Source organism: Rhinoderma darwinii, chromosome 3 (assembly GCF_050947455.1).
Source record: "Rhinoderma darwinii isolate aRhiDar2 chromosome 3, aRhiDar2.hap1, whole genome shotgun sequence".
Taxonomy (NCBI): Eukaryota; Metazoa; Chordata; class Amphibia; order Anura; family Rhinodermatidae; genus Rhinoderma; species Rhinoderma darwinii.
The window spans coordinates 243,680,486-243,693,806 of NC_134689.1; the positions used below are offsets into that span (position 1 = coordinate 243,680,486).

General features: G+C 42.9%; 1 protein-coding gene across 1 annotated transcript in view; it reads right to left on the reverse strand.

The window, feature by feature from the left end:
- Window positions 1-1,291: 1,291 nt before the first annotated feature.
- The window catches only part of MAPK8IP2 (mitogen-activated protein kinase 8 interacting protein 2), a 68,807-nt gene continuing 56,777 nt past the window's right edge, over window positions 1,292-13,321 (reverse strand). The window contains exons 7-12 of the mRNA XM_075857617.1: window positions 9,484-9,653; window positions 8,569-8,678; window positions 7,919-8,029; window positions 5,386-5,456; window positions 3,597-3,695; window positions 1,292-3,051 (exon numbers count right to left, since the gene is read on the reverse strand). Of these exons, the coding sequence (XP_075713732.1) occupies window positions 2,979-3,051; window positions 3,597-3,695; window positions 5,386-5,456; window positions 7,919-8,029; window positions 8,569-8,678; window positions 9,484-9,653 (634 nt within the window). The 3' untranslated portion in view covers window positions 1,292-2,978. The remainder of the gene's footprint in view (window positions 3,052-3,596; window positions 3,696-5,385; window positions 5,457-7,918; window positions 8,030-8,568; window positions 8,679-9,483; window positions 9,654-13,321) is intronic.

Sequence of the window (13,321 nt, forward strand, 5' to 3'; positions counted from 1 at the left end):
CCGTTATCTTCCTGCCGGCGTCTCCTTCCTAGAAGAAGCCAGCACTCCTGGCCAGCTGGTCCTGCTCTCACTGGTAGGTGCACTGGTGGTTCCGGCCTTAAAGGGCCAGCGCGCACATGTTTAAAGTTCCCTAATTAACCCCTGCCCATCCTGGGCTATAAGAAGGGCTCTGTACTTCCACTCTCTGCCTGAGCGTTGTTGTAGTTTTCCCATGTCTGTATTGCAAACCATCCCTTAGTGTTTTCCTGCTCCCAGTGTTCCCCTGTCCTGCCTCCAATATCCTGTATCCCGTGCTGTGCCTTGTTCCGAGCCTGTATAGTACCCGAGCCGTACCTTGCCTGCTGGAATTCTCCATGTCGGCTGTCGTCTGTCCTTCTGGATACCATCCACCACGTCTGGTGCAACCCACCACCTCCAGCCCCATCTGTGCCAGGGCCCTTGCCGCCATCCAGACTATCCCAGGTAGCCGTGTGCTACACTCCTACCATAGACTTTGTGCGTAGACTGTGAGTTGGACAGCTGCCTCCGCTACGGCGGAGCGGCCTAGTGTGTCCACATACCCCAGGATCGTGACAGTGCTCAGGTGCATTAAATAGTAATATCCACTACCACTATTCTTGAGGAGAGTGGCTGCTCAGTGTTATCACTGCACAGAACCAAAGCTTCAAATAAGGTGCCAGTCGCAAGGCGTAGCGTATTATGCTGGATCACAAGACTAATGGGAGTGAATATCACTATTTAATGCACCTGAGCCCCCCCACTCTGTAGCATTTGTGATTTGTTTGCGTCCTGTTGGGAACTGGTGTCTACCTGCCATGTTTAGCATACTTTTTCTGTGTACACTTTTTTCAGGATGCAGCCAGGCCTTATAATGTTGGTGGAGCATGGTGTGCCGGTGCCTGGTGTGGCGTGCAGGGCAGCCTGCCTGATCTAATAGTATGGGCGTGACAAGTGGGTTGTGATCCAGCAAGATACACTGCGCCTTGCAACTGGCACATTATTTGAAGCTTCGGTTGTGTGCAGTGATAACACTGAGCAGCCTCTCCCCTCAAGAATAGTGGGAGTGGATATCACTATTTAATGCACTCTCCCTCTGTAGCATTTGTGGCTTGTCTGCGTCCTGTTGGCAACTGGTGTTTAATTGCCCATTTAGTAAGTTTGGCCTGTTTTTTTTTTTTTTGTATATCTATGTCCCTTTTTTTCTGTGTATTACCTATATTTATAGGTAAGTAACAGTCATACTGCACCGCCACACACTTCACAATGTCAGGAACACAAAGGAAACACAGAATTGACGCAGCTCCATTTTTTATTTAATGCTGAAAGAAAAAAATATGAGCTATGACAAAACATAAATACCATTATCCCTCCAAGTGTCCTTTTTGTAGGCTGAAGTTCTTGAATTATCAAACAGAGCAGGTTTAGTTCCTTAACATGAGATGACCACTGGTAGATAGTTACTATTTACTAAGTTCTCTCAAAGGGATCTGACAAACTTGCACTGCATTTGGACATTGCGATTGTCTTAGCCCACTATGGCCTAGGACCTTAGCTGTTACGGTAAAATGGCCCCTAAATGAATGCTTTACATGAAAGCACTTTTGTTACAACCAACTATCCTTATATCCATTTTTATATGATAATTATATGACTCAACAATCTTCTTCTCATCCTCTCTAATTAGACTTTTTGATGTAAAGAGTGTGTTAAGTCTCTGCACCTAATGTGTACATAGACTTCATGCTATACACTTTGTGTCTTCATGCCAATTATTTCCTTTACTGCAGGTCTGGCATGAAAAGCATAGTATCAGGACAAGGGAGAATGATCTGCAGACTCTAGTACAAGTAAAGGGGTAATGAGCTGCTCACCTATGTACAAGGAGGGGTGATTGTGACATGAGCTGCAGATCGTGAAAGGTACTGTCAGAGCGCTTGCTGATGTGGCAACTAGAATATCACTCTTCCCAGCATTTACACAAAATATGATACACAATTGAATTATTTCAGTGTATACTGTAACAGAAAACATTGCTTTTAAAACCTTTACTATATCTACCCGCAAATGGAAAGCACTGATTTAGACAAGCAGCAACAAATGCCCCCAATTTCCTGTTGCTGGAGTAAACAGTCTGAACCTACTGCATTAAAAAGTTACCACGTGGTACTATGTAAGATGGGTAATGGTGGTATCCAGGTCACTGTTATGAGAAAACATAACTGAACGATGAACTACAAATCACCGGAAGCAAAACGGACTACTACAGTAGTCGACAAACTGCAGCAAAGAACTGTATATCACTGAAATGTAGGAAGAGTATTAGACATATGAGCTGCAAGCTTGTCAGATCATATATGAATAAAAGGGACACAACTGCTCATAACCAGAGAGACTCAGTAGGTCTGCTGGAGAAGAGATAATCTACAAGGATGTGCTAGGCAGATACTAACGTCAGAAAATCAGCTGATCTTTAAGATAAAATGTTTAGCAGGAAATATGGCTAACTGGAATCATTTGCAGGGCTTTTGCATGAAAAGGGTTAACATGAGGCACTGCAGTCTAGCATATGAGGTGTTAATGTGAAATATTCTGCAGTATAAAGCGGATAAAGTTTAACCCAACATGCTCTGCAGTCAGAAGCAAGGATGGTGGTGTTATGAGATGCTCTACAAAACGGAGCAGGGATTAATTCAAGGTGCTCTAAGGACTGTAGGAGTAAAGGGGTTAAAGTGAGGAGATAGAGAAAAGGCTTATAGGAGAGTAACTGCTGTCGACTTGTAGGAAAGGGGTTAATGTATAATCTGTATTATAGAAATTATATTACTCCTACTAAAGATTTGTGGTGGGGGATGTCAGGGTTCATGCAGGCGCACTGCTTCTTGTGTCCTGGCTGAATGACGATGACATTAAATTTGTATATATATTTATATTCCCGGACCACCCTCCCCCTTCCCATTTTATTATCTACAGCCCCCAGGTTACTCCAAGTAAATATCTTCTGTGGGACAACTGAATTCCACGTGTTCCTGATAGAATTCTTGGAAAGCCCGTCTAGAAAACAAAAACAAAAAAACAGTGTGAGATAAAAGTCATCAGAAGCTCAGTTACTGCCCAACCTACGGTATACTATGCGAAGTGTTTCTCATATCCAGGTGCCATAAGGCTGTAAAAACAGTAAATGTCATAATTGTGATTCCTCCATGAGACTTGTGAAGGAAGACAGCCCCATTACAGGTTCGTTTTTGTAATCTTGGGATAAAAGATGAAATACAACCTGTTTAGAGTAGCAATGTCTACGGGCAGCAAAGATAAGTATTCTAATTTTTCTACTTGCTATGCAACTTTTTTCCTTATAAAATTAATGGAGGTACTGGATATTGTGTAACTTGGCATAAGCATGTTGGTGACAAAAATATATTGTCTATGAACATCCGGCACCCATTATTAATATATAAGTATATCTACTGTATATGGCTGCATTTACAGATTGTAGGAGTACACTCCAGATAAGCAAAAAGGGCGTCAAAAAGGTGTGCCCAATTTTACAACCCACACTCCTTTATTACGGTTTTTGCAAAATTGTAAATCAAACTCACCCCACACACTCAGCCACACGCCGCATTGAGTCTTGGGAAACAAACACATGGCACGCAAATCGATTCAAAACGGGGTGTTTCGTAATGAAGCCAAAATAACTACAAGAACAAGTGAAATATACAAAGTTAAGAAACTCACCTAAGAATAAAAAGGAATCACCTGTATAAAAATTAGTCAATTCATTCTCAAAAGAAGAAAAACAGATAAAATATAGTAGTGCGATTGTTACATAAAAGTAATAATAACAAGAAAGGAGCGTGTGCTATCCAGTACTAAGATAGACCAGAATGTAGATGAAAGTAGAGAGTGTTCATTATTTTACCGAGTTCTACCTTTCCTTACCCATAACATAAGCAAGATCTGACACTACAACATGTATATATAATGTAGGACATTACAGATTTCAGTCAAAGCCGACCATACCCATTATGAAAGCTGTTAGCAGAACAAATCTCTCCAGACTCCCCCAAAAACATTTTTATATTTGAATGGGCAGAGGGGCTCATCTCCTGGGGGAAAAAAGGATAGGGCATGCTGGATTTCTACCTTCTACTCTTTATCGGTCTCCTGATGTTTGCCATGGGGAGCCTGTCATACTACCCTTTACACATTACACATCAGAGATCTCCAACTTGTGGCTCCCCAGCTGTTTCAAAACCCCAACTCCCAGCTTGCTCTGACAGAATGCTGGGAGATGTAGTTTTGCAACAGCTGGCGAGCCACAGTTCAGTTATTAATGCATCAGAATTGGTGGCTTTGGCCAACTGTAATCTAATGTGTGTGGCTATCTAAAGGCTGGTTTTATACATATTTCAGGCCAATATCTGGGTGGTTGGTAAATCTTGCCCACACAGCTATTTTGTTAGTAGTGAGCCAATTTGTACAAGAACAGTGTATTCTCATCTTATCATAATAAAACCTTCATATCCCCAATAATGAAGATGCCTCTCATGTCTTTTCAGGATGTTTTCACACTGCAATCATATTGATAATATGTCAACATCTGTAACTTGTTCAGTGCTCAGGAGTCCCATGAGAAGAAAGAAGACATAGCCCAGCCAATATATGCCATCTCAATAGGTTGGTGACCATTTAATGGGAACAATGAGTACTTCCCATTAAAGGGAATTATTGAGCTTCTGAAAAACACAGAAAAGTACTTGTATGTGTCTAAATGGACACTAGGTGTTAAAGGACTACAGTTCCCATGATTCCTTTCTTCTCTCACAGACATTGTCCATATTGCTCCTCTATTACAAGGTGTAAGGTAGTGCTGTAATTACTCACTGTCTGCTATGTGGACCCTGCTCTACTTTTATTTTTTCTCACTTCTATCTGCTGCGCAGCATGTGAGACACTATGCTTCCAGTGGGATGGAGGGTAGGGAGCAGGAGAACGAAAAGGCATGGTATGTGCGACATCCCATAGTATAGGGAGAGGGGCGATAACCACGTTTTCATGTTTCTGTATGTGAGACTGGCTTACAGAGGCATTTCAGCTACAGACAGTACATTAGTAAGTGACTAATCTTACTGCAGTTACACCATCTGCACACAATTTATAAAGATTGGAAAACCCATTTAAGGGCAGAGAGATAGCCTCATTTATATTCCCTTGTTCTAATTACAGGTTCACTTTTCAGTTTTTTGAGGAAACACCCTTAAGTGTTATTGATCCTTTTGATCCCATTTGGCTGTGTACGACATTTTAGTGAGTAAAATGCAAGATCTGATTCCCATTTTTATATACTTTATACTGCAATAGAACAGATACTAGATAATTTCTTACCAGCTGTTGCGTGGATGACAGCCACAGAAGGAAATATTTTTCATTTGGAAAAAGTGACTGCAACGTTCATCCTGCAAAACAATGAAAACAAACTGCCAATGAGAACTGCAGCTGTGAATAAGATCTCATCGGTGCTTACATACAACAAAAACATTGTGACATATTGGTGTGATACAGAAATACCCAACACGTGCCTGCGTCAGCACTCGGCGAAGCTGGGCAGCGGGCAGATGCCGGGGCGACAGCACATTAGGGGGCCAACTGCTGCCTGCCCTATTACATAGCTGTATAACTGCCTCTCCACTAGAACAGCACGCACTGTAGTAGGCCTCCTTCACTTCAATATCATGTTGGGACTGGGGGATCCTTCGGTGGACCTGACCCCTTCTACAGAAGTTACTTCTATCCACGCGGATCGCGCTGTAACAGCTAAAGAGCAAGAAGCAGCTGCTTTTCCTGCTCACAATAGGGGCCCTGCCCACCAACCCCAGGCATTGTGTACAGCAGACTGTTTAATTTTTAATACAGCACCCAGCTCTGTGTAGTGTGCATTTCCTGCACTGCCACTTCTTGGTGCTCTCCCCAAGCCCATGCCTCTCCCCTAACCACCGTAGCAAGGAGGGGGAAGGGTTTCAGGGTTACACCCCCCAACTCTTTACTCAAGCACTACCTATACAGATCTTGCATAATCCCCCTCCCTCTCCTGCCTTTGCTACAGTAAATTAAAGCAGTCTGACTATTTGCCAGCAGCTGTGACATGATACAAGTGGGCTGCTCAGAGCTAATAGTCTGGAAAGACAGATAGCTGCAAAAAAGAAAAGTGTGTGTGTAATGTGTGTACCCAGTCAGATGGCTACAGGGCTATTCCTGTATTTGTGGATGATGAATCCATTAGGAAGATAGACCAAAACACATATGCAGGGATGGTTGATATCTCTAATACGCGCCTAATGTTGGGCTAGACGTCCCTAATAGCCGAACCTCGGACCCACAATCCTAGATGAGAACGGTCCCGACCGGAACCTTGCCCTAATTAACGAGTGCCCTTGGCTGCCCCCAAGTAAACATACTGTCCCGAATTGCCAGTACTAATGATGTGTCTGTAGAATATCTCAAGTCAATGTATCCAATAAGTGTTCCGAAAGCATTATTTAAATACAAAATTTTCTAAACTACATCCATACCTTTTGAGAAAGCGATAGCGAAATGCGCGTCGGATGCGGTCATCAGACTGGTCTGTATATTTTACGTTCTTGTTACAATATGATGTTACTAAGGAAGTCCCTTGCAATTGTATTTCTCCGTTCTAGGAGGACGGTTTGCTCCTTTGAATTTACTGCATATGTACCGCTTATGAAACATAGCTTTATTTCAATGTGTTAATGCATGTACAGTGAAGGAAATAAGTATTTGATCCACCAGGACATTAAAAATGGCTCGTGGCTGGGTCTTCCAGCACGACAATGACTCGAAACATACAGCCAAGGCAACAAAGGAGTGGCTCAAAAAGAAGCACATTAAGGTCATGGAGTGGCCTAACTAGTCTCCAGACCTTAATCCCATCGAAAACTTATGGAGGGAGCTGAAGATCCGAGTTGCCAAGCGACAGCCTCGAAATCTTAATGATTTACAGATGATCTGCAAAGAGGAGTGGGCCAAAATTCCATCTAACATGTGTGCAAACCTCATCATCAACTACAAAAAACGTCTGACTGCTGTGCTTGCCAACAAGGGTTTTGCCACCAAGTATTAAGTCTTGTTTGCCAAAGGGATCAAATACTTATTTCTCTGTGCACAATGCAAATAAATATATATAATTTTGACAATGTGATTTTCTGTATTTTTTCTTATATAATCTATCTCTCACTGGTAAAATTAACCTAGCCTAAAAATTCTAGACTGTTCATGTCTTTGACAGTGGGCAAACTTACAAAATCAGCAAGGGATCAAATACTTATTTCCTTCACTGTATGTACTTTCTCCTTGCACTTTAACATTGTACCTTTTCTACTTTTCTGTATACTGTACAGCCAGCCCGCTTTCGCTTGTACTAGCGCCGCAGCTCCCTCAAACAGCTGATGGGCGGGGGTGTCAACAGTCAGACCTCCCACCGATCCAATATTGATGGCCTATCCTGAGGATAGGCCATCAATTTTTATAACCCGGATAACCCCTTTAATTGGTAACCTAAGAAAATGAGGTGATACCTTACCTTTAAATCTATTCTCTTGTGTGCTAAGGCCTACATTGTGAGAAAACTTCTACACTAGATTCTTGACCTGTGACAGGAATTTCTGGAGAGATTGACAGTCATCATTGCACTAAAAGGTTTTAATTCCATCTTCTTAGCTACTTTATATTGTTACACAAAGCTTGAAAGAGACAACACCCATGTCTTCATTAATATTAGGTGACATATTAACAGACCCTTACTGAATATCTAATAACAAAAAGAGATTTAAATTTTTTTTTTTTATACTATTCACTTGTAGATGTTATTAAATTTTTCGGGAAGTTATTGTTATTGTCTTACCTCTGGTCGGTCATTTCCTCTCAGAATGAGTTTGATGCCACGCAAGGAAATCTCCAGTTCACAGCTGGCAGGCGGCCGCAGGTGCACTGTCAGCTTTCTTGCAGTTGCAATCTGGTTGAGGTACAAAATCCAATTGTAACACTCACGGGTTGGTCATTCAAATGGCTTTCAAATGGTCATTCAAAATATAACTTCGTGGCTGTTCACATCACGTTTTGGCCCTACGTTTAGCAAGGCGTCTATGGGTGACGGATGCGTAAAGCAGATGACTAACAGTGGCATCCATCAGCCATAGGCTATAATGGTATCCATTTAACACATACATCATGAAAAGGGGTCACAAAAGTTCATGACATAGCCGTTAAATGGATTCCATTATAGTCTATGGGTGATGGATGCCACTGTCAGGCATTTGTCACAGCCAACATTTAACGTATACGTTGGGAGCTTTTTCGTGATGTGAAAGGCACCTAACTTTACTGTACTAACAAGCCAGCATTACATGTATTTGTGTCTAGAGTTATCTCCATTAAAACATATAGCTTTGAATAATATGTTTTATATGGTAAATGTCATTAAAAGCTGAGGTATATGTGACCACTGCACCACAGCCTATTACTTCATGTCACCTTCCTTAGTTACTCTCTTACCTTCTGCATAGCTGCGCACAGAATACCATTGCCCTGATGATGTGGAACTTCAACAGAACCCAGAAACTGCACATCAAACATCTGGACCCAAGGAGAGTTTCCTTTGACCACTGTATAGAAAGAAAGAAAATGTAAATTAATATAATAAAACATTGTTCAGACGGCGGACAGGTGGCAAATGTAAAATAAACTAAGCTACACTCTTCTACAAATTTGGTTAAATCAGGTACATAGATTACATTTTATAATTGAATATAAAATTGTCGAACTAGCCCAAATGTGGACAAAGATATCTGCCATTTTTAGGAAAATTTGTGTTCAATTGCTTCTCTTGAAACTACATTTGTGGTAAAGTAAGAAAAAATTCCAGGCAGCGATTTTAGATACAGTTTTAAATCTTGCAACTTTCCCAATAAGAAGCTATGGTGAGAAAAATGTCACGCATAAATAAAAAATAATGAAATGTGTGGCCTCTTATAAATGCAGCCTACTGGTTCTAGATGTCCCAGATAAAATCTTACATTTTCTGAAATACTGGCATTCTAAAACTGCTGTTATTGCCAACTCAGGCTTCGGCTATGGACTAGAAAAGAACAGTGGGGAATCTATGGAATCGAGCTGTTTAAATAAATTAAACTTTTCGTAAAAGCAGAACTCCATAAATATGGCCAAACTGAATTTTCAGTTTTTATCCCAATTTAAAGTTCCCTTTAAGTTAGTCATTGTTACTTTTATGCTGCATAATGACAACAAATAATATTTGTAACATGTCAACTGCTGTTTCCAGTGTCTACATACTTAAAACAAGACCCAATTTACATATGACTGTTTAAGACTCCGAAATGAATATTTACTGATTTATTTATTTTTTAAATAATAGTATTACAAAATATTTGACCCCCTGTAGAACCGTACCAACATTCTCCTTCACTGGACACACAACTTCATGGGCATAAAATGAAGGGAAGATCCCTCGCTCTCCCGTCCTCATGTTATAACCCCGACACCAGGAACCATCCTCACATTCCACCAGTAATGGGTCATCAACATCTAGTTCAAGCTCATCTTCATGACGAGGAATAAACCTGAATAACAAAGTCACAGAAAGTATCAAAGTAATATAATTACTATCTAACTGAATTTGCTGTTTAAAAGGTAACCAGTTATCTTGAATTTTTATCTTAAATACTTACAGCAGACTAAAATTCATTGTTACCTTTTTTTTTTTTTAATATAGTCTTTACAGCAGCATTTTAATGCCTATTGAATGTATAATATAGGGGCTGCCGTGTTAGCGCCAGGGTGGCTCTACACAAGTTCTTGGCCTGTCTGACTTTTTCTCTAGTGCATTCCTAGTCAGTATGGGCAGGAAACTAACAAAGAATAGACACAATAACACTTCAAAGTCTTGTGTGCATGTTTAGGGAGGGGAGAAGGGCCAGTGTTCAGGTCTTATGCAATCATACTAAGGTTTTGTAATGACGGGGTAGGGAGACAGACAGGTGAGCCCTAATCTACCCGCCATTCAGTCCCTGCCTACTTGCAACGGCCCGTCCTAGGCGATGGCGTACAACTGGGCGACGGTCCCTACGCTCAATAAGTGCACGACAGACAAACAGACAAGGGTACACAGAAGTAAGGGAAATGGGGCAGTTGCCCACGGCAACACAGTGAGCAATAAGAGTAGTGAACGAGCCGAGTCAAACCAGGAGTGCACGAGGTACAAATCGCAGAGCAGGAGCGTAGTCAGTAAAGCCAGGGTCAAAAATTAAGCAAGGTCAATAATCATAGCAGGAGCAGCAGAGCCAGGAAACAGAAAAGATCACAGGCAAAGGAGGAGCAGGAAATGCAGGTATAAATAGACAGAGGGCGGGAGCTAGAACCGTCTGGCCAGGCTGTGATAGGCTCTCCCACTCCTCAGCCTCCCAGCCTGACTGGTAGAAGATCGTGTCACTCTCTCAGACTTAGGAGCAGGTGCAGACTGATTACCCACGGGCGTCGACACAGAAGCTGTGTCTGGCAGATCCTTTACAGTACTCCCCCTTTTAAGAGGGGCAACTGGACCCTTTCTAGGTGGACCTGGCTTATTGGGGAAGCGAAGATGGAACCTCCTGAGCAATACCCCAGCGTGAACATCCCGGGCGGGTACCCAAGTCCTCTTCTCAGGCCCGTATCCTCTCCAATGGACCAGGTACTGGAGGGAGCCTTGGACCATCCTGCTGTCCACAATCTTAGCCACCTCGAATTCTACCCCTTCAGGGGTGAGAACAGGGACTGGAGGTTTCCTCGAGGGAGCCAAGGACGGGGAGCAGCGTTTAAGGAGGGAGGCATGAAACACTTTGTACTCGAAAAGACGGGGGTAACTCCAGTCGGAAGGAGACAGGGTTAAGGACTTCAATGACCTTGTACGGCCCTATATATTGGGGAGCAAATTTTTGGGATGGGACTTTAAGGCGCAAATTTTTAGAAGATAGCCACACCAGATCCCCGACCACAAACAAGGGGTTAGCAGAACGTCTTCTATCTGCCTGAGTCTTTTATATGCTCTGGGACGCCTCTAGGTTCTTCTGAACCTGGGCCCAGACTGTGCACAGTTCCTGATGAACGACATCTACCTCGGGATTGTTGGAACTACCAGGTGAAACGGAGGAGAACCGTGGATTAAACCCAAAATTACAGAAAAAGGGGGAGACCCCTGACGAGTTACTGACCCGGTTATTAAGGGAAAATTCGGCGAGGGGAATGAAGGAGACCCAATCATATTGACAGTCAGAGATAAAACACCTTAAATATTGTTCTAGAGACTGATTAGTCCTCTCAGTTTGGCCATTAGTTTCAGGATAGAAGGCCGAGGAGAAGGACAGATCAATCTCCAACTTTTTACAGAAGGCTCTCCAAAACAATGAAACAAATGGTACCCCTCTGTCAGAAACAATATTGACAGGAACCCCATGGAGACGCAGGATGTATTTGACAAACAAGGTAGCTAACGTCTTAGCATTGGGTAGTTTCTTGAGGGGCACAAAGTGGCACATCTTACTGAAACGGTCTACTACAACCCACACCCCCGACTTGCCTTGAGATGGAGGCAAATCGGTGATAAAATTCATGGAGATATGGGTCCAAGGTCTCTGGGGAATGGGCAAAGAACATAGTAAGCCCGCTGGTCGGGACCTGGGAGTCTTGGACCTAGCACAAATTTCACAAGCGGCGATGTAGGCCTTAACGTCTTTAGGCAACCCAGGCCACCAATAGTTTCTGGCAATGAGATGCTTGGTACCCAGGATGCCTGGATGGCCAGATAGTGCAGAGTCATGATTTTGCCTGAGTACCCTTAGCCGGAATTGCAGGGGAACAAACAGCTTGTTCTCAGGAAGCTTCCCGGGAGCTGAACCTTGATCAGCCACAATTTCGGAGACTAAGTCAGAATCAACAGAGAAAATGATTATACCTGGAGGCAAAACACATGCAGGATCTTCCTCCGAAGGAGGACTGGCCATGAAGCTACGCGACAGTGCATCAGCCTTAATATTTTTAGACCCAGCCCTATAGGTGACCAAAAAGTTGAATCTAGTAAAAAATAACGCCCATCGAGCATGTCTCGGGTTTAGCCTCCGGGCAGATTCTAAGAAAAACAGATTCTTGTGGTCGGTAAGGACCGTTACCTGGTGCCTAGCCCCCTCCAGGAAGTGGCGCCACTCTTCAAATGCCCATTTAATGGCTAAGAGTTCGCGGTTGCCAATATCATAGTTACTCTCAGTGGGCGAGAACTTCCTGGAGAAGTAGGCACAGGGACGGAGATGGGTGAGGGACCTGGTACCCTGGGACAAGACAGCACCCACTCCCATGATGAATGGCTCCATTTGGTTAGACTGAATCAGCACAGGGGCCGAGATTAAGCACTTCTTAAGGACCTCAAAAGCCTGGACCGCCTCTGGAGGCCAGTGGAGTAAGATCCGTAAGAGGCTTAGCGATGACCGAGAAGTTAGCAATAAATCTCCTGTAATAATTAGCAAACCCCAGGAAGCACTGTAACGCCTTCAGGGAGGCAGGTTGGACCCATTCAGCCACAGCCTGAACCTTGGCAGGGTCCATGCGGAATTCATGAGGAGTGAGGATTTGACCCAAAAATGGTATCTCTTGCATCCCAAACACACATTTTTCGGTTTTAGCAAACAGTTTGTTTTCCCGAAGGGCCTGGAGCACCTTCCTGACATGCTCAATGTGGGAGGACCAGTCCTTGGAAAACACAAGTATGTCATCAAGGTACACTACAAGAAATACCCCCAGGTAGTCTCTTAAAATCTAATTTATGAAATTCTGGAAGACCGCGGGAGCTCACTCTCTCAGACTTAGGAGCAGGTGCAGACTGATTACCCATGGGCGTCGACACAGAAGCTGTGTCTGGCAGATCCTTTACAGGTTTAGCCTTGGTATTTCTATATAATAAAAAATGAAAAGGTTTACAAATGAATGATACTGCGACACTAACATTTTTTTGTATAGCTCATAAACATTTACCCAATGAGATTACATGACTGTACAAAAAATGTCCATTTGATGGACCCAAACTTTCATCAGTAGCTTGCTCCAGGATAATGCTGACCATACACATTAGATGGCCGTCAGCTGAACAATCGTTTGACTGGCAGCTATTTTACCTGACTCCACCATAAATATGGACACTCTGCTAAGCGTGCATGTTTTTTCAGTGGGGAGTGAGGAATAAGTAGCTTTTAGACCCCTCTGATGG